Consider the following 18,781-nt stretch of genomic DNA (forward strand, 5'->3'; position numbering starts at 1 on the left):
ATGCTTCATTTAATGGTTGGTTAATTGTAAAAGGATGAGTTTATTCCCATTCTTTCCAAATGTTTTGCAAAACCATTTATTTAAAGTCAGTCAAACACACAAACAAAAGAACTAGGTCACATAGAAAATTCCAAGTTATCCAATGCATGACTACACGCATCTTGGACCACAGTGAAGTCGAAAGGTTGGGTGTGACTTTTCATCCTCACAGTCATGGATTTTTACCAGCTTGTGTCCTGGGCCTGGTGAAGGGGTGATGGCTTCTAGCAGCAGATGCAACAGGCAGGATGAATGCCAGCTGGTTTCACTTCTCAGAGTCTACTCCTTTTAAAAGTAGTTTCTGGTTTATTGGGTCATCTGACTTTTATGGCCACTTGCTTAATAGATTAGGGGCAGTCGTAGACTGCCATCATTTGCCAGAAGATACATGCAAGCACAGATGGGCACAATAACGGACAGGAATGGTATGGACCTAACAGAAGCAGAAGATATTAAGAAGAGTTGGCAAGAATACACAGAAGAACTATACAACAGATATCCTCATGACCCAGATAACCACGATGGTGTGATCACTCACCTAGAGCCAGACATCCTGGAATGCAAAGTCAAGTGGGCCTGAGGAAGCATCACTATGAACAAAGCTAGTGGAGGTGATGGAATTCCAGTTGAGCTATTTCAAATCCTAAAAGATAATGCTGTGCAAGTGCTGCACTCAATATGCCAGCAAATTTGGAAAACTCAGCAGTGGCCACAAGACTGGAAAAAAGGTCAGTTTTCATTCCAATCCCAAAGAAAGGCAACACCAAAGAATGTTCAAACTACTGCACAATTGCACTCTTCTTACACACTAGCAAAGTAATGCTCAAAATTCTCCAAGCCAGGCTTCAACAGTACGTGAACCGTGAACTTCCAGATGTTCAAGCTGGATTTAGAAGAGGCAGAGGAACCAGAGATCAAATTGCCAACATCCATTGGATCATGGAAAAAGCAAGAGAGTTCCAGAAAAACATTTACTTCTGCTTTATTGACTATGCTAAAGCCTTTGACTGTGTGGATCACAACAAACTGTGAAAAATTCTTCAAGAGATGGGAGCACCAGACCACCTGACCTGCCTCCTGAGAAATCTGTATGCAGGTCAGGAAGCAACAGTTAGAACTGGACATGGAACAACAGACTGGTTCCAGTCAGGAAAGGGGTACGTCAAGGCTGCATATTGTCACCCTGCTTATTTAACTTATATGCAGAATACATCATACAAAATGCTGGGCTGGATGAAACACAAGCTGAAATCAAGATTGCTGGGAGGAATATCAGTCACCTCAGATATGCAGATGACACCACCCTTAGGGCAGAAAGTGAAGAAAAACTAAAGAGCCTCTTGATGAAAGTGAAAGAGGAGAGTGAAAAAGTTGGCTTAAAACTCAACATTCAGAAAACTAGGATCATGGCATCCAGTCCCATCGTTTCATGGCAAAGAGATGCGGAAACAATGAAAACAGGGGCAGACTTTATTTTGGGGGCTCCAAAATCAATGCAGTTGATGACTGCAGCCATGAAATTAAAAGACGGTTGCTCCTTGGAAGGAAAGCTATGATCAACCTAGACAGCATATTAAAAATCAGAGACATTACTTTGCCAAGAAAGGTCCATCTAGTCAAGTCTATGGTTTTTCCAATAGTCATGTATGGATGTGAGAGTTGGACTATAAAGAAAGCTGAGCACCGAAGAACTGATGCTTTGGAACTGTGGTATTGGAGAAGACTCTTGAGAGTCCCTTGGACTGCAAGGAGATCCAACCAGTCCATCCTAAAGGAAATCAGTCCTGAATATTCATTGGAAGGACTGGTGCTGAAACTGCAATACTTTGGCCACCTAATGCGAAGAACTGACTCATTGGAAAAGACTCTGATGCTGGGAAAGATTGAAGGCAGGCGGAAAAGAGGATGACAGAGGATGAGATGGTTGGATGGCATCACTGACTCAATGGACATGAATTTGCGTAAGCTCTGGGAATTGGTGATGGACAGGGAGGCCTGGCGTGCTGCAGTCTCTGGGGTCGCAGAGTCAGACACGACTGAGCGACTGAACTGACTGACATAGAAGCACCTAACCTCCTCCTGGTGCATTGTTCTCTGCGCACTGCTTAGTACGAGACTCAGAGTGGATCACTTCTCAGTTTATTGTTTGGAGATTAAGGGACGAATCAAGGCAGGAGTGGGAAAGTTTGGTAATCACTTGAATCTTATTTGAAGATTTTTATTTAAATCTTTATTTGAAATTTTGAGGGTTATAGGGCATCTCTGCTGATGTCATTTTTTAGAAACTTTTAAAAAACTGTTCAGATTTGGGTTTATTCATCATACAAGTTCGTTGGTTTGGACAATTTGGGTAGGGTTATTAAAGGAAATCAAGCGAAATTTTAAAATAAAATTAAAGAAACCACCACAGAGAAGATGTTTGACAGTGGTGGTGTTGTGATGCCCTCATTGTTAGGAATAAGTTATCTTCCCAACATAAGGCTGAATGAACCGAGTTGTGGTATATGGGCAGACCTCGGAGAGATTTTGGGTTCAATTCCAGTCCACAGCCGTAAAGAGCAAAACTCGTAATAGTGTGACATGTGAATTTTTTGTTTTCCCAGTTCATATAAATGTTATGTTTACACTATATCGTAGCCTATTAAGTGTGTATTAACATTATGTCTGTAAAAAACAATGTACATACCTTAGCTTAAAAATACTTAATGGCTAAAAATTTCTAACCATAATTTTGTAACACAGGGTTGCCCAGTTCAGTTCAGTTCAGTTGCTCAGTCGTGTCCGACTCTTTGCGACCCCATGAATCGCAGCATGCCAGGCCTCCCTGTCCATCACCAACTCCCGGAGTTGACTCAGACTCAGGTCCATCGAGTCAGTGATGCCATCCAGCCATCTCATCCTCTGTCGTCCCCTTCTCCTCCTGCCCCCAATCCCTCCCAGCATCAGAGTCTTTTCCAATGAGTCAACTGTTTGCATGAGGTGGCCAAAGTACTGGAGTTTCAGCTTTAGCATCATTCCTTCCAAAGAAATCCCAGGGCTGATCTCCTCCAGAATGGACTGGTTGGATCTCCTTGCAGTCCAAGGGACTCTCAAGAGCCTTCTCCAACACCACAGTTCAAAAGCATCAATTCTTCGGTGCTCAGCCTTCTTCACAGTCCAACTCTCATATCCATATAGGGTTGCTATAACCCTTCAATTTGTGGAGAAAAAACACAATACCTGCAAAGTGCAGTGAAGTGAAAGGTTTGCCTGGACAGATGTGGTACAAAGGCTCAGAAAAAGAATGTAAACTCTTTGTCATATATTTAAAATATTTTCCTCCAGCTTATTTGACTTACATCTTTAATAGGTTCATTTCCCCCATGTACTGCCCCTTGCAAAACTTTTAACACTTTCTGGAATCAGATGGTACCCAGAATGCTTAATTACCCTTTTTAATGGCTGTGTGGTATTTCTTTGAGCTGGGTCTACCACAGTTTTCTCTGTAGCCTTAGCTTTTAGGGGTCCTCTGGAGGGCCTGACTATGTCATCTGTGCTTTGTCTTCAAAGGTTTTATGCTTTCTTTCTTTAACCAGATGCGAACCCTGAGGTGACAATGACAATGCTTCGCTGGATCTATACGGATGAGTTGGAGTTCAGAGAAGACGATGTGTTCCTGACTGAGCTGATGAAACTAGCTAATCGGTTTCAGCTACAGCTCCTTAGGGAGAGGCAAGTCACAGCAGATACAGTCAAGCACCTCAGATGGTGGTGGCTGAGCTTTAATTATGCCAAGCTCTGGGAAAGCAGCTGCTTCTGCTAATGTAAATAACTTTTGCAAGGTGTTCTTTTAAAGGCAGTAGTGGGGAGAGAATTTTGTCTCCCTTGCTTTTTGTTGTCTTGTAAGCTAAATTTTGCTGACACTTTTGGGTCTTCTCTCTTCTTTCACTGATTTACTACCTGTGATTACATAGATGTGTGAACTGATGAAGCGAATGTGAAATAATATAATCCAGTGTTCAACCCCTCAACTTTCCCTCCTATATCATTTCCTTTCACTTCTACTTTCTGCCTGCTTGGAAGTTCTTCTGACCTTGGAAGAAGGTCATAGTCTCTTGTTAGAAACACATTAATGACTAAATTAGTACATGAGAATCTGTCTCAGTAAATTTCATAGTGTTTCTGAGATCTCACTTCATTTGTTAGTGCTTTTTAGGTTCCAAGGAGATAGCTTGCTGTGTTTTTTATATTGCACTTTCTCTGTTGCTCTCCCAACTTGGTCTTTATAAACTACAGAACACAGCGAGAACAGTGTTCACCAGGTGATAGCAGACAAAATGCTCTTATTTTTTGCTGGTGATTTAGCCCTTGGAAGTCAGCGTGGTAGAAGGAGTGCTTTTTACATCACTTAGTGATCTTTTGTATTGTGTGTGTGGAGGAATGGCGTTTCTCCTAGGTGGGTGGAGGGATAGCATTCCCTCTGTTGTGTTGCCCTCAGCATCAAGAGGGCTTCCCAGGTGGTTCAGTGGTAAAGAATCCACCTGCCAATCAGGAGACTCAGGTTTGATCCTTGGGTCTAGAAGATCCCCTGGAGAAGGAAATAGCAACCCACTCCAGTATTCTTGCCTGGGAAATCCCATGGACAGAGAAACCTGGCGGGCTACAGTCCATGGGGTCGCAAAGAGTCAGGCATGACGTAGCAACTAAATAGCCACAGCAGCAGAGTCAAGAGAGACCTGGCTACCTAGAGCCGCTTGTTCTGTTTTCATTGAGGCTGGCTGTTTCCCCTGAGATAGCCCACTGTGCCCCACATGAGTCAGTACACAGGATACTCCTAATTATCTGTGATTGATGTGGGCTTGAGGGCATATTAATACCTAAATCCAATAACCTAAAAACTAAACCAGGTCTAGGATTTGTAGGTACGTATAGTCTTAGGTTAGCCAGGATAGCTTTACTGTAAAGGTCTTTCTTTGGGTGAGTTTTTGAATCATCTCAGAGTGAAATCAGAGCATGATTTTAATTAGATTGAATGTGATTGATATCTGCACCCCCCCCCCCCCCGATTTCCTGAGCTTTCTCAGATTGATTTTCTTGCTTATAAATTGAATCACTTTGATAAAAGTGCCCTGCAGTTCAGAGTAGTTTAGATAGCTGTAATCTGTGTAATGGATTCTTTAATTAAAGTGTTTATTGTTTATTAACTGATTAGGCTTCATAACTATCAACATTACCAGATGCTCAGTGTTTTATTATTGGATGTGGGTTTATCTGTCAAGGCTTTGTTAAGAGACCCAGCCATGGAGTCAAATGTCGGCTTTTGAACGAGCACAGAGTGCCCACTGCTGTTGGCAGAAGGAATTACACATTTGAAATAGTGAAAGGGCTCTGACACATGGATGTGTGCAGTTAAATGTGAAGCAGGTGTTGCTGGTGTTTATATCATGTAGGGATCTTGGTTTGGGAATGCAGTCAGCAGGTTGATGAAAAGGGAAAAGGAAGTTTTGGGTGTAAGCATTATCAGGAAAATACTCTTAAAAAAGAGATAATAGTGTATGCTAACTGACAGTTTAAATAATTTTTTTTCTCCTGATTATTAGCTACATGTTCAGTGTGTGGTGTTTAGGAAGTATAGAATTATACAAATAACAAAAGTAAATCATCTGTGATTTAACTACCATTAACCTTTTATTGTTTATCCTTTCAGCAATTTTTCTGCCTTATATTCAGAGGCACAGATGACGCAAAACTGGACAGGAGTTTGTGGGCCGCTTAATCATACACTCGACTTTAGAAATTAGGTGTGCTGTGCTGTGTGTCTGTATTTTTTTATACTCTAAAATGAAAAACATGTATTAACAGCAACAAAAATCCCTTTAGAGAAAAGTCAGTGTGCCTTGCTGCTTTTCAAAGAGAAGATGTGAACTGAGAATCGGAATTTTTAAATATGATTACATGTTCTTCAGTTGTTTAAGTCATACCAGTGACTGTTTATAGGCTATCCACATTGTGAATGGCACTCTGGGGATCCCAGAGTTTAGTGAAAATGAGGTGTTGCCAGTTGTAACAAAACATCTGTCCTCATGAAGCATCGAGTGTCTTGGTGCAGTGTCTCTTGGGTGGTAGTAAGGAAGAGAATGGCATTTTCACACTCAGTATTTGTCTGTAAAAATGCTTTGTGAGGTGCTCTGCAGATGAGTCAGTACTCCCTGAGATCACACCATGTTTTAGGACGTTAGGATATTTGTCAGTGTAAAAGTGGTAAAAGTTTCATGTATCCGAAAAGAGGACATTTCTCCTGGAATGCTCTGATTTCATAGCCAGGATCAGGATGACTGCATCAGCCATTGCAGCCAGCATGCTAGAGTTTGGGGAGACTAGTGTGCAGACAGCAGAGGCTCCGAGAAGTAGAGCATCCTTGCTCGTTATTGTAGTGACTGACTTAGATATGGTGCCAATTTGATTTAAAAGTGCCCTGGGGAGGTGCTTTACACCAAGCTATGTTGCTTAAAAACAGAGTACATAAGCACAGGTCTTGGAATTGCATGAGTGCGTGCATTTACTGCTAGGTGGAGAAATGGCTGCAAGGTTATTCTTGTTCCTGGTTGAAGTCTCATTTGTGAGGTTTAGAAAATGTGTTCCTGCTCCTCCTCAGGTCTTTCTCGTGACTTTACTCCTTTCTTCCCCCACTTCCCCTGTCCTCTTGATATTCAAACATCACCTGTTAAAGTTGGGAGTTACCTGTTAGCCAGTTATTCTTATTTATAGTAGGACTGAATCTCTTTTATATTAGTTATTAAATTATGCATCTTCCTTGAGGAAGACCTCAACTGGTAAGTGAGTATACCTCAGACTGTGCAAATTGTACATGGTTTTCCTTTATCTTGAAAAACACTCATAGATCCTCTGAACCTCTGAAAGAGAGCATTATCCTTATTTCACAGAGGAGAGGGGGGCACAGGGAGCCCTTGTAGTTGGGCCCCTCAAGAACAGTGGACCTCAGCTTTGGTCTTTCTTACTTACCTGATGATTCACTTTGTATCCATCACTACCTTCCCTTGTGAAGAGAACTTGGTTTTGTGGGCACTGTGGGACAGAAGCAGCAGTGGGGTGTCGGGGTATTCCCTGAGACCACATGAGGCCTCTTGGATGCCCTTGGAGGTGAACTTGACTTGTAGGGAGATGTGCAGGCAAGGGAGGTGGGAGGACTGTGTCACCACCTCCTTCCTCCCAGGCCCGGTGCTATGGAGGCTTACCAAGGTTTCTGGGAATCCTAGGGTAGTGGAAACTTGGGGCTTCCCTGTTCTGCATCTTGTAGTCTAGGATGTGTGCCTGCTTTGTGGTACCAGAGACCTGTGTGCAGCCGTGTCTTCCCTGACCTAGTTGGGGCTCTCTTATTAATGATTCTCAGAATCTTGTTGTTATTGTTAGTGTTACCAGGCTCTGTGGGACACCATTGTAGCCAATTCTTCTCTATCTTGGTGTTCTGTAGTTTGTCTCTTAACTCAGTTGTTTCTGTACATGATAGATTTTTAAAGTGGGCTTTCTAAAGTCAGCTTTATTGAGTTATGATTCACATACCATATAGATCACCATATGGGAAGACTTTTAAGGAGGTTTTCATTTTGAGGCATGGAGCCTCATATTTGAAGCTATTTCTAAGCCACACTTGTGGCATGATAGAGTTGTGCTAGTGGGAACTGCAAGTGTGTCCCATACAATTAAATACTGAAGGACTGAATTTGATGCATTTCATGTTTGACATTACAATCGCCTGTGTGTATGATCAGTGAGTTTCATGTGGTTACTTTGAAGGCAGTTGGGGTGTTATGCTTAACATGTTTATTTAAAGATTATTTGGATTCTGACCAGAATGAGCAATACAATAATGAAATTCTGGTACTTAGAGTAATTCAGCTACAGTTTATTCACAGCTGCATTGCTTAAACCTTACACTTTATTGTTATTGGACATAGCCTGCCAGTACACAGATTGTTGCTTTGGTTTGTTCGTTTATGAATGTGTTGATCCTAACAATCCTGTTGATCACTGATACTCTCTCGTAGATGTGAGAAGGGCGTGATGTCTCTGGTGAACGTCAGGAACTGTATTCGCTTCTATCAGACTGCAGAGGAGCTGAATGCCAGCACATTGATGAACTACTGTGCAGAAATTATTGCAAGTCACTGGGTGAGTGTGAGGCTGACGAGTGTGGGGAAAAAGCACCTTTGCTGGAAGTCAGGAGACCAGGGCGTGGGACCTGGTTCCACAGGAAGTTACCTCTCTGGCCCCTGGTTTCCTTTTATAACAAAATTGAAGGCTAAGTAGTTGCGTTAGATGATCTGTGAGATTCTTTTTGGCTCTAAAAGCCTCCTAGTTCTGATTTTGGAGTCAAGGGGCAGAAGTCAGCCCAGGCCAAGAAGCAGGCTTGGAACGAAGGGACACGCGCCTCCCTCGTCCTCCGTCTGCAGGAGCCGTGGCCGAGCCTCACAAGCAGGTGCTGCTGTGGGGCCAGCAGGCCTGTGTGCTCAGCAGCGCCCCCTCCGGGCTTTCTCTGCTTTCTCGGTGTCTGTAGGGCATTGTTAAATTAGGATCTGCTCCTTTAGGTAGCTTTCATCATAAAGAAGAGGTTTTGCAGTTCTTGGTTGTCTGTTTTGCATTTTTTAAGAAAATCATGGCTAGCGCTGTTCTATAACCTAGTTTCTGAAAATTGTTTGGTATTCAGCAACACTATGAGAAAAAGTGTCTTAACTGGATTTTGAAGAATTGAAACAGGAACCTTTCTGCTAAAATAGGTAGAGATAATTGTGGAAGTTCTGATTAATTCTGTTCCCGTCTTTGTGGGGCTGAGGGGGGAGAATCTGCTCTCACGTAGAGGGCTCCCTGTGGCCGTGTCCTGTGGGGTGTCAGTGTCGCTCGTGCTTCACCGTCTTACCCGGAGGCCGGGTGATGCTGTGGTGGAGAGTCCACGCTTGGGAGTGGGGTGGGGGACGGGGAATGGGGTGGGCTCTTGGCTCCAGATCCCTGCTCAGCTGTTCACTCTCTGTATGAACCTGGGCAAGTTAATCAGCCTCTTTTTGCTTTACTTTCATCATCTGGGAATGGGGTACCTAATAAGAGTACCTACCTCAGGGTTTTTGTGAGAATTCAATGAGTTGGGAAATGTTAAAGTAGGGCCAGACACTTTCCAAGTGCTTCCTAAGAAATGTGCATAGTCATTATTGTTGATATGTTGAATCTGTTCTGCTTTTCATTGCCTTTTTAATTCGCAGGATGACTTACGGAAAGAGGACTTCAGCAGTATGAGTGCTCAGTTGTTATACAAAATGATCAAGTCCAAGACCGAGTACCCATTACATAAAGCTATCAAAGTAGAGAGAGAAGACGTGGTCTTTCTTTATCTAATTGAAATGGACTCACAGGTATGCTGCCTTTTCCCCAAACTGCACTTCACCTGTTCTTCTGTGTAATGCTTCTCACTTCCTCTGAGCCATTCCTGGTCCTTTATGCACATGTTTCTACCAGTGGTTTGTTCAAAGCCACCTGAGCTTTTCCCCTCATACTTCTTAACATTCTTCCACCCTCTGTCCATCACCCACTTCCAAAGATACTTCCACATTTTTAGGTTGTCATTTCAGCAGTACTTAATTTTCACGTACTGATACCTGTTTTAGTTTCTCTTTTGCCACTGTTAGAAATTACCACAAAAATAAACACACACACACACACACACACAAAATTACCACCAACTGGAATTTCCCTGGTGGCCAAATGATTTAAGATTCTGCTCCCAATGGGGCTTGGATTCGATCTCTGGTCAGGGAATTAGATCCCACATGCCAAACTAAGAGTCTGCATGCCACAACTGAAGATCCTGTGTGCCACAACTGAAGATCCTGTGTACCACAACTAAGACACAGAGCAGCCAAATGAATAAATAAATATTTTTGGAAAATTTACCGCAAACCCAGTGGCTTAGAGCAATGCAACTTTATTATCTTGTGGTTTTATAGGTTGGAAGTCCGGTTGTTGGCAGGCTGTGTTCCTTTCTGATGGCTCTAGGGAAGCCTGCTTGCTTGGGTTGTTGGCAGAATTCAGTTTCTGGTGACTGTAGGACTAGCATGCACATTTTCTTCCTGGCTGCGAGCTGAGTCAGGGCCATTCTCAGCTTCCAGCGGCCAGCACGTTCCTTCACCCAGGGCCCCTTTCCTCCCTCTTGAAAGCCAACATGTCGGATCCGGTCTTTCTCATGTCACATCTGTCTGATCTACCCTTCTGCTTCCCTCTTTCGCTTTTAAGGACTCACGTGAGTAGATAGATTGGGCCCTCCTTGCAGGTCTGGGGTCCTCTCCCCATTACAGGGTTGTTAACCTTAATCATATCTGCAGAGAGCCTTTCATTATGTGAGGTGACATAGTCACGGGTTCTAGGGATTAGGACATGGACATATTTGGAAACGGTCCTTCTGCTTACTGCACTGCCTTAGGGGAAATGGAGCTGCTCTAGACAGGTGTCTGTGTCGTGTGTTTTATCCTGGGTATTCAGAATCAGGGGAGACCTTAAACTGCCAGGAGGAATGAGGTAGTTAAGCCGCAGTCTTTCATGAAGATGCGAGCTGGGCTCCATCAGGCTGTCTGACCCTCCATCCTGGCACTTGTGTTCCTGCAGCATCATCTGCATGTCCCTCTTGTGTCATCTTCCATGGTGTTTGCACCTGCTCTGTGATCCCCGCTAGTCCTGGGCTCCCAGAAAGGCATGTGCCCTGAGGAGGCCCAAGAGAAGTTTGTGAATTCAGTTGAATTTGGAGAGTAAGCTGAGTAAGTTATAGGACTAAAATCTGATATTGTATGAGATGATATTGACGAGTCAAGGCCCAAGATTCAGTTGTCTTCTCTACTGACTGTGTGCTGATGTAGGAATTTCTCTATGCAGCTCCCCGGGAAACTGAATGAGTTGGATCATAACGGAGACCTTGCATTAGATCTAGCCCTTTCCCGACGTCTGGAGAGTATCGCCACCACGCTGGTTAATCACAAAGCTGACGTGGACATGGTGGACAAGAACGGCTGGAGCTTGTTACATAAAGGAATCCAAAGAGGTAGGAAGAAGTGTATTTTATGTTTTTCTCTGCGGGCAGTTTTACTTTTAGCCAAGTAAGTTTCAAAGACTCTCTGACCCTGTTCCATAGACTCTCAAAGCCTTCTTGAGTCTGTACTTAGCAGGCAGCAAACTTAGAATTTGTGATCAGTGGGTCACAGGAGAGACTGAAGAGCTGTTGCCTCATGCCTTGTTGGTTAGGCTCTTCACAGTGTCATTAGGACCCCCAGAAGAAGATTAGAGAGATGGTACTTACAGAAAAAAAGCACCTTTTACTTGTAAGCAGCCAATGTGTTACTTGCTCGTCCAGTATACTACTTTCTTCAGAAATTGTGCCAGGAAGACTTTACTGGTATCAGTTACTGCAAGAGAAGGAAAGTTCCAGGAACACGAATATTAAAACCTATTCTGGGATTCAGAATTTTCACTTTTACAAACTGGATTTCTCATCTAGCATGGCAAAGTGATAACATTTCATTTTGTTCTAGGAAAGTTATTTGAAATTATAGATCTATTTGAGTACATTGTCATTAACAGTGGGAAGTTATGTAAGTGGCAGAATAGCAATCAAAGCATTTTCATCTTACTGAATTAAACGGGGAAGAGTACTAGTCTTTCCCATGGCCTTAATTCTTAAGTCCCAAATGGATCCTGCCTGACTCTACTTTGCAGTAGTCTCTTTTTTTGGCCCTGCTACACAGATGTGGAATCTTAGTTCCCCAGCCAGGGATCAAACTCACAGCCCTTGCACTGGCAGCGCAGAGTCACCACTGGACTGCCCGGGAAGCCCCTGCAGCAGTCCTTTTTTTGGACAGAAAGTAAGAAGCCATATAGGGGTAGAGTTCCAATGTGGCGTGAAAGCTTTCAGATGACTCAGAGCCTTCACTTTATAGAGGGATGGATGACTTGATTGAAGTACTTGGCCATGGCCACATTTTGTTTACATGTGGACATCAAAAACAGGACACACTGGTTTCTCCACATCTTAATAATGTGTATTTAACCTTCCAGTTGTGCATTATTATTCTGTTGTTATCTCTGCTGCGTTTTTGCTGTTCGCAAGTTGCTCCTAGCTGGTGGGGTGTAGTTACTTCAAATATGGTCCTGTTGCAGCTGTGGCTTTGCCCTTTTTGGGCAAGTTTTAATATAAATCTCCCTCTGAGTCATGTGTTAGAGTGTTAAGCCTACTGGCTGATGAAGAGGAAAATTTTGTTCATCATTGAGAAGCAAATCCTTAGAGTATGTGAGTGTCAAGAGCAGATGCCTTTTTCCCAAGCATCCCTCTGCACTGCACAAAGCTGCTGGGTGCTTAGCACTGTGTGTGCAGTGGGAAAAGTTTCCACTGCATCGGGAACTATTCTTTCCCATACTGTTCAGTGTCTGAGATGTTTATTTTGGAAACAGATACACTTGTTACTAAAAAAACAATCTCAGATCATGTATCAGAATTTCCTCTTAGGGACTTAAATTCTTATGTGTGATGAAAAAACATCTTTGATGAGTTATTAAATATTTTGATGATTGCTTGGTTACAAGAATTGCCGAGAATTGGTGATGCATTTTTGATGCTTATTTTCAGATGATTCAGTCTTCCTCTCTGAATTTATGAGTGGCTTGCAAGCATGGGGGTTGCAGTGTGGGCATAATAAGCTTGATTGTTGCTCAGTTGGCAGAGTGTGGCATGGTGTGGAGGACAGAGTGCTGGCGTTGGAGCCTGAGGTACCGCAGTTTGAATCCTGGCTTGTCCACTTACTCTGTGGTCTTAGACAAATCACATAAGCGTTCCTGAGTCTCCTTTCCTCACCTGTAAAGTGAGAATTATTTCGCTTTACTGGTTGTTGGGAGACTGTGAGACAGTAACACATTCAACCCAGTGACTGCCATGTGGTAGGCTCTTCCCTTGCCCTGTGTGAAATGCCATCACCAACTTCATTTTCTGTAAGGATCTTTTTTCACTTTTCTTCTTCAGCTTCAGCCATCAGTCTGTTGACCTGCCCACATGACTGAATTGAGTAATACACTTAAAATTTGACTGTTAACCTTACTTTAAGTTCATTATCATATAAGTGAAGCTCTTTAATACATGAGATTTTGGTCTGGTTGTGGGCACACATTAGAATCTCTCACCAGAAGAGTCAGTGATCATACTAATAACCAATGTACCGATCAGTTTATATCAAGAATGTGTCTGTAAAAGAGGGAGATTGTTATTAAAAAGAAAAAAGAAGGAGTCTGTGAGTGAGCCTACAGGATGTTCATGTGACCAGAGAGATGCTATCTCCTTTGATAAGCTGGATCTGGTTTTTGACAGCAGAAAAACTTTTAGATGGGGGATGCCTACCAGATTTTCAACCTATAAAACTGCAAGATAATAAATTTTTATTGTTTTAAGCCACTGGATTTAATTTAATGAAATTTAATTATTTAATGAAAGTTAGTGCCTAGTCCCTGAATGAAACTTCAGTTAGAGAGTTTCATTGAAAGAAAAATTGTGTGTGGATTTTTTTAAAAACATTAACCACATTGTTAGGAATATTTTTATATGGACAAGTCATTATAGTAATGCCTCATTTCCTTCCTTGGCAGTGTTGAGGAGTAAAGTGATGAAGTAACCAGAACTGTTAAGCACCAAGCAATTTTTTTCTTAACGATTTTCTGAAAGAAACTGTTCTAAAATGTATTAGAAGTTTTCGTACTGTCAAAAAACTTTATAAATGGTGCTTTGGGCATTTTCTATTCCCTCCCTTTGTTCTGCTTTTTTGATGTCAGTTGTCTATTTCCTCTAGGTTTTATATCCATGGGCTGACTTTCTATTAATGCAAAACAGTGTCAATTTTCAGTTTCCAATAATTCCTAAATAATTCTTTGGGTGGGGTGCATATATTGTATGTATGTATATATGTATAAGGGCTTCGCTGGTGGCTCAGAGGGTAGAGCATCTGCCAGCAATGTGGGAAACCCAGGTTCGATCCCTAGGTCAGGAAGATCCCCTGGAGCAGGAAATGGCAACCCACTCCAGTACTCTTGCCTGGAAAATCCCATGAATGGAGAAGTCTGGTAGGCTGTAGTTCATGGGGTTGCAAAGAGCCGGACACAACTGAGTGACTTCATTTTCATATATATATAAACTTTTTAAAAAAACTTTGGCTCCTATTAATAGAGTAAATCTAATCTAAAAACTATGTTTCTTCTTAAAAGGGCTTAAGATATATAAAAAAATTTATTATGCCATCAGCCTGAATCTGGCCATTGATGCTGTACCCTTGTTTCTGTATGCAGTCTTGCCCCAGTTTGTCTTCTGTGTGTATAGTGTATTATAAGTGTTTCACTGACACATCTTACTTTAGCTTTACTGTCTATTAACTATTTTGTTTGGAATATATGCCAAGCTTAAAGGTAAACCATATTTCACCTCTCCTCCAGTACATTATATATCAGGGTTGTCATTTTAAGGCTCTGGGTCCTCATAATTTGGAGAAGGCAATGGCACCCCACTCCAGTACTCTTGCCTGGAGAATCCTATGGACGGAGGAGCCTGGTAGGCTGCAGTCCATGGGGTTGCTAAGAGTCGGATATGACTGAGCGACTTCACTTTCACTTTTCACTTTCATGCATTGGAGAAGGAAATGGCAACCCACTCCAGTGTTCTTGCCTGGAGAATCCCAGGGATGGGTGGAGCCTGGTGGGCTGCCATCTCTGGGGTCACACAGAGTTGGACACAATTGAAGTGACTTAGCAGCAGCAGCAGTCCTCATAATTCTAAATTTTCTTTCCACTTCCAGAATGTAGGTGGCTTTTTCTAAGATATTTTATTCTATTGCTGATGTATTGTTTTTACATATTCTCTCCTAGACTGAATATTTGTGGGATTTGTCCATATTACAGATGAGAACCCCAAAATGTCTATGTGCATATGGACAGCAAAGGGCGACCAGCCTAGTCCCCAGATATACATGTTACCTGTTGCTTTCAGAGCTTTCAGAGCTCTAGCTACATCTTTTTGTAAAGAAATCTAAGCTTTGGTCCTTTGCACACAATTCTGGTAAAGATTGTATTTTCCCCTGCCCTCCCCAAGAAAAGAATCAGGGACAAATGAAAATATTTCAGAACGGGCTGGTTAGAGAACTTTTCAGTTACCCAAGATCATAACTGATTGGAATTGGAGCCATTCAGTTAAAGTGGAATCTTAGAGCCTCAACTTGTTAATCCATTTTCCTCCCAAACATTTCCCTAATGTCTGTTACATATAAGACAGTGGATGGATACAAAAATAAATCAGGGTTTCCCTGATGGCTTCGTGGTAAAGAATCCACCTGCCAGTTTAGGAGACACAGGTTTGATCCCTCATCTGGAAAGATCCCGTGTGCTGCAGAGCAGCTAAACCCACACATCACAACTACTGAGCCTGAGCTCTAGAGCCTGGGAGCCGCAGCTGCTCAGCCCATGTGCTGCACCTGCTGAAGCCTGCATGCCCTGGAGCCCATGCTTTACAACAAGAGAAGCCACTGCAATGAGAAGCCCAAGCGTTGCTCACCACAACTAGAGAAAAGCCCGCACAGTAATGAAGACCCAGCATAGCCAAAAAAATTTTTTTAAACTATAAAAAAAGAAAGGAAATCAGACCCGGTCCTACTAGAATACGTGGGACCTGTGGTAGCCTAGCCGCCCTCACTGCCAGAGCTTACACACTCCAGCAGCAAGGTAGTCCCTTGGAAGAAGGAATAGAGTGGGTGAGAAATTCCAGTTGATTTTGAAATTCCATGTTTAAGAAGACTAGATAAAACTCATATTATTCAGATGCAAATGAGCACAGGAATCCAGATAACAGACTTGAGAGCTTGGCCACTCCTGAAATCCTAACCCCCTTCTCAGTGTTCAGAGCACAGAAGTGTGGCTGAAGAAGGTGAAATGATATTGCAAGATATAAAAGAAAACTTCTCATAAATGCCGTTGTAAGAGCCATTGCAAGTATAACAGGTTACAGGCAGGCAGGTACTGCTTAGGGACAGACTGATCAGGAATGAGGGAGGGAGGTAAATTGTGTTGGGGAGGAATCTTTGGAACTCTTTATGAGAGTTGATGACCAGAAGAATTTGAAGGATAGAAGCCTGGTATACTTAAGATTGTAATATGGTACTGCAGCGAGGGGTTGGGACGGATGATAGCAAGCAGTCGGTGGCTGAATTCGAGTATGTTAAGTCCATGATCTCAATGATGAGATGTTCTCTGTCTATACATACTGACCAGTACCTTTGAGGAAGCACTGGTCAGAATAGCTCACCCTGACTGTTGTCATCTGTGACCATTTCTTCTCTTGTTTACTTTCAAGGAGATCTCTTTGCTGCCACTTTCCTCATTAAGAATGGGGCCTTGGTCAATGCTGCCACATTGGGTGCCCAGGAGACACCATTGCACCTCGTCGCATCGTACAATTCAAAGAAACACTCGGCAGCTGTGATGTCCGAGATGGCACAGCTCACAGAGGCCCTCCTGCAGGCTGGCGCGAACCCCAACATGCAGGACAGCAAGGGCAGGTAAGCCAGGGTGCAGGTCGGCCACCCTGAGCACGGTTCCCAGAGTGTTATTTTCTGGTGGCACGTTACTGGCAGATGGGGACTTCGTGGTTTTTAGTCCAGCATTACTCAGTCTGAATTCTTTTGAAGTCACAGACACTGATTTGTTTTACAAATGAGAGACGACTAAGGCCAGAGGCACACGGGGAAGCCGTTTCCCTCTTGGGTAACTGCGGTCCTTGGGTTTTTAAGCAGTTTTTGGCATCTCCAGAGTGGTCATTCAGTCCGTCTCCTCCAGGGAACTTTCTTCCCTCATCTTTTTCAGAGCTAATCGGATACCTTGAAGAAGAGTACACTATCACAAAGCAGTCTGTTTCATTTCTGTGAGGCCTAATTGTGTTAATCCCAGCTCCACCTTCTTGTACATGCTGCCACTTTCGACATCTCTACGTGCATAATTCGCTGTCTTCCACAGCACGTCCCTTTCCGCACTGACAGTTGTGTCATGTTCCTTTTGTCCCTTCCCAGAAATATTCGACTGAGGATTCCTTAAACTTTGGAATCTGAGAAAGGGTTGCTTGTCTTTGGAACAGTAGCGCGGGAGGCATTGAAGGGGAGTTAAGCCACCTGAATCACCAACAATAGAGGACCCGGTTTTTATCCTAGCAGCTCAGTATTTTATACCTTCAAAAAACCCTCTAAAAAAATAACCGTGAGGTTGCTGGAATAGGAAAATAGATTTGTGTGATGGCTAAGGTACTTATATAAGGTGGCTCTCCATGGACTCAATGTAATGTCATAATTATCTCATTTCTCAAGATTTTTTTTCTCCTTCTGATGATTGTCCTTAATTTTTTTTCTCCCAGCTGCAGTAAACTGTGATTTCTGTAGCTTTGGGATAGATGCCAGCCCGGGAGTCCCTGTGCTCTGTGGTGGCGTCTTCCTCAGGGCACATGAGGGCTAAATAAAAGCAGTGACAAGTCATAAAATGCCATTTTAGTCAGTTTCTGCCTGTTGCCACTCAGAATGTGTTTGAGTCTAACAGAGAAGTGTGGGAAGAAAAAAAATGTCAAAGTTGTGGAGGATAGGTAGGTGAAAGTAAGCGTACCTGTGGCAGAAACTGCTGTTTCAAAAACACGAGTATATGCTCATTCATTGAGTCAGTGTTTTTTTATATGTTTTCCTTTCACTGATTCTTGTATTTTTGGCTACTGAATAAATTGTAACATAATCAAATCCATTTTCATCCTTTGATCCTTGGTCATGGCTTTGGAAAATTGTTTGCCAGGGTAGAAAAAGACTGTGGCAGAAATGTGGAATTTCCTGTGGATTCTAATCACCTCCTGCTGTGAGTAGTCCTGAACTGGGCATGTCCAGAATTGACACCTCTTCTTTTTCATCCCATAGGACTCCCTTACACTTGTCCATCATGGCCAGGAATGAATACGTGTTCAATCAGCTGCTGCAGTGTAAACAGTACGTAGGGATCCCTGGAGCAATGAAATAGCTGTTGGGAGGGTGGGATTGTGAGTGAAAGATAATGCTCTTAAAATGTCTTTTAGCATTATCAATTTTAAGAAGTAAAAGTAAGATTAAAAAAATGTCCTTCAGGATGAGGCTGTTGACAGTACAAAGCATCTGAAGACAGTTGTACTTGGTGTTCACATTGCTTCCTCATTTCAGGTTAGATTTAGAGCTGAAAGACCACGAGGGCAGCACAGCTCTGTGGCTTGCCGTGCAGTACATCACTGTGTCTTCCGACCAGTCCGTAAACCCCTTTGAAGACCTCCCTGTGGTGAACGGGACTTCATTTGATGAAAACAGCTTTGCAGCCAGGCTCATTCAGCGCGGCAGCAACACCAATGCGCCTGATACAGTAACAGGTAAAGCACAGAAGACCCCTAAGAGCTGATGCGCAAGTCTTAGGCCCCATGAAATACTTGTCAGTGTTTTTACCGAAACGTCAGAAGCTGAGAGGAATGCTGTTACGAGAAGTATTTTGTATTTAATTTTAACCATAGTACAAAGTCTGATCTTGGGCTTCAAAAAATTTAGCCAGACCCTAAGTTAAGTCTGTTAAGCTGGAATACTTCTGTTTATTTAATGCAGTGAGATTCAGTCTTTCTGGACTCAGAACTCTTTTTACCCTCTTA

General features: G+C 42.8%; 1 protein-coding gene across 4 annotated transcripts in view; it reads left to right on the plus strand.

Moving 5' to 3' along the window:
* ANKFY1 (ankyrin repeat and FYVE domain containing 1) overlaps positions 1–18,781 on the plus strand; it is a 69,371-nt gene that overhangs the window by 26,523 nt on the left and 24,067 nt on the right. For 3 of the 4 annotated variants that reach the window (XM_045164898.1, XM_045164899.1, XM_045164900.1), the window contains exons 4-10: positions 3,615–3,750; positions 8,085–8,208; positions 9,291–9,440; positions 10,951–11,116; positions 16,445–16,649; positions 18,036–18,104; positions 18,312–18,511. In XM_045164898.1, the coding sequence (XP_045020833.1) occupies positions 3,615–3,750; positions 8,085–8,208; positions 9,291–9,440; positions 10,951–11,116; positions 16,445–16,649; positions 18,036–18,104; positions 18,312–18,511 (1,050 nt within the window). Of the gene's footprint in view, positions 1–3,614; positions 3,843–8,084; positions 8,209–9,290; positions 9,441–10,950; positions 11,117–16,444; positions 16,650–18,035; positions 18,105–18,311; positions 18,512–18,781 lie in introns of those variants that run through there. The other variant, XM_045164901.1, reaches the window with a different exon arrangement.

Source organism: Bubalus bubalis, chromosome 3 (genome assembly GCF_019923935.1).
Source record: "Bubalus bubalis isolate 160015118507 breed Murrah chromosome 3, NDDB_SH_1, whole genome shotgun sequence".
Lineage (NCBI taxonomy): Eukaryota > Metazoa > Chordata > Mammalia > Artiodactyla > Bovidae > Bubalus > Bubalus bubalis.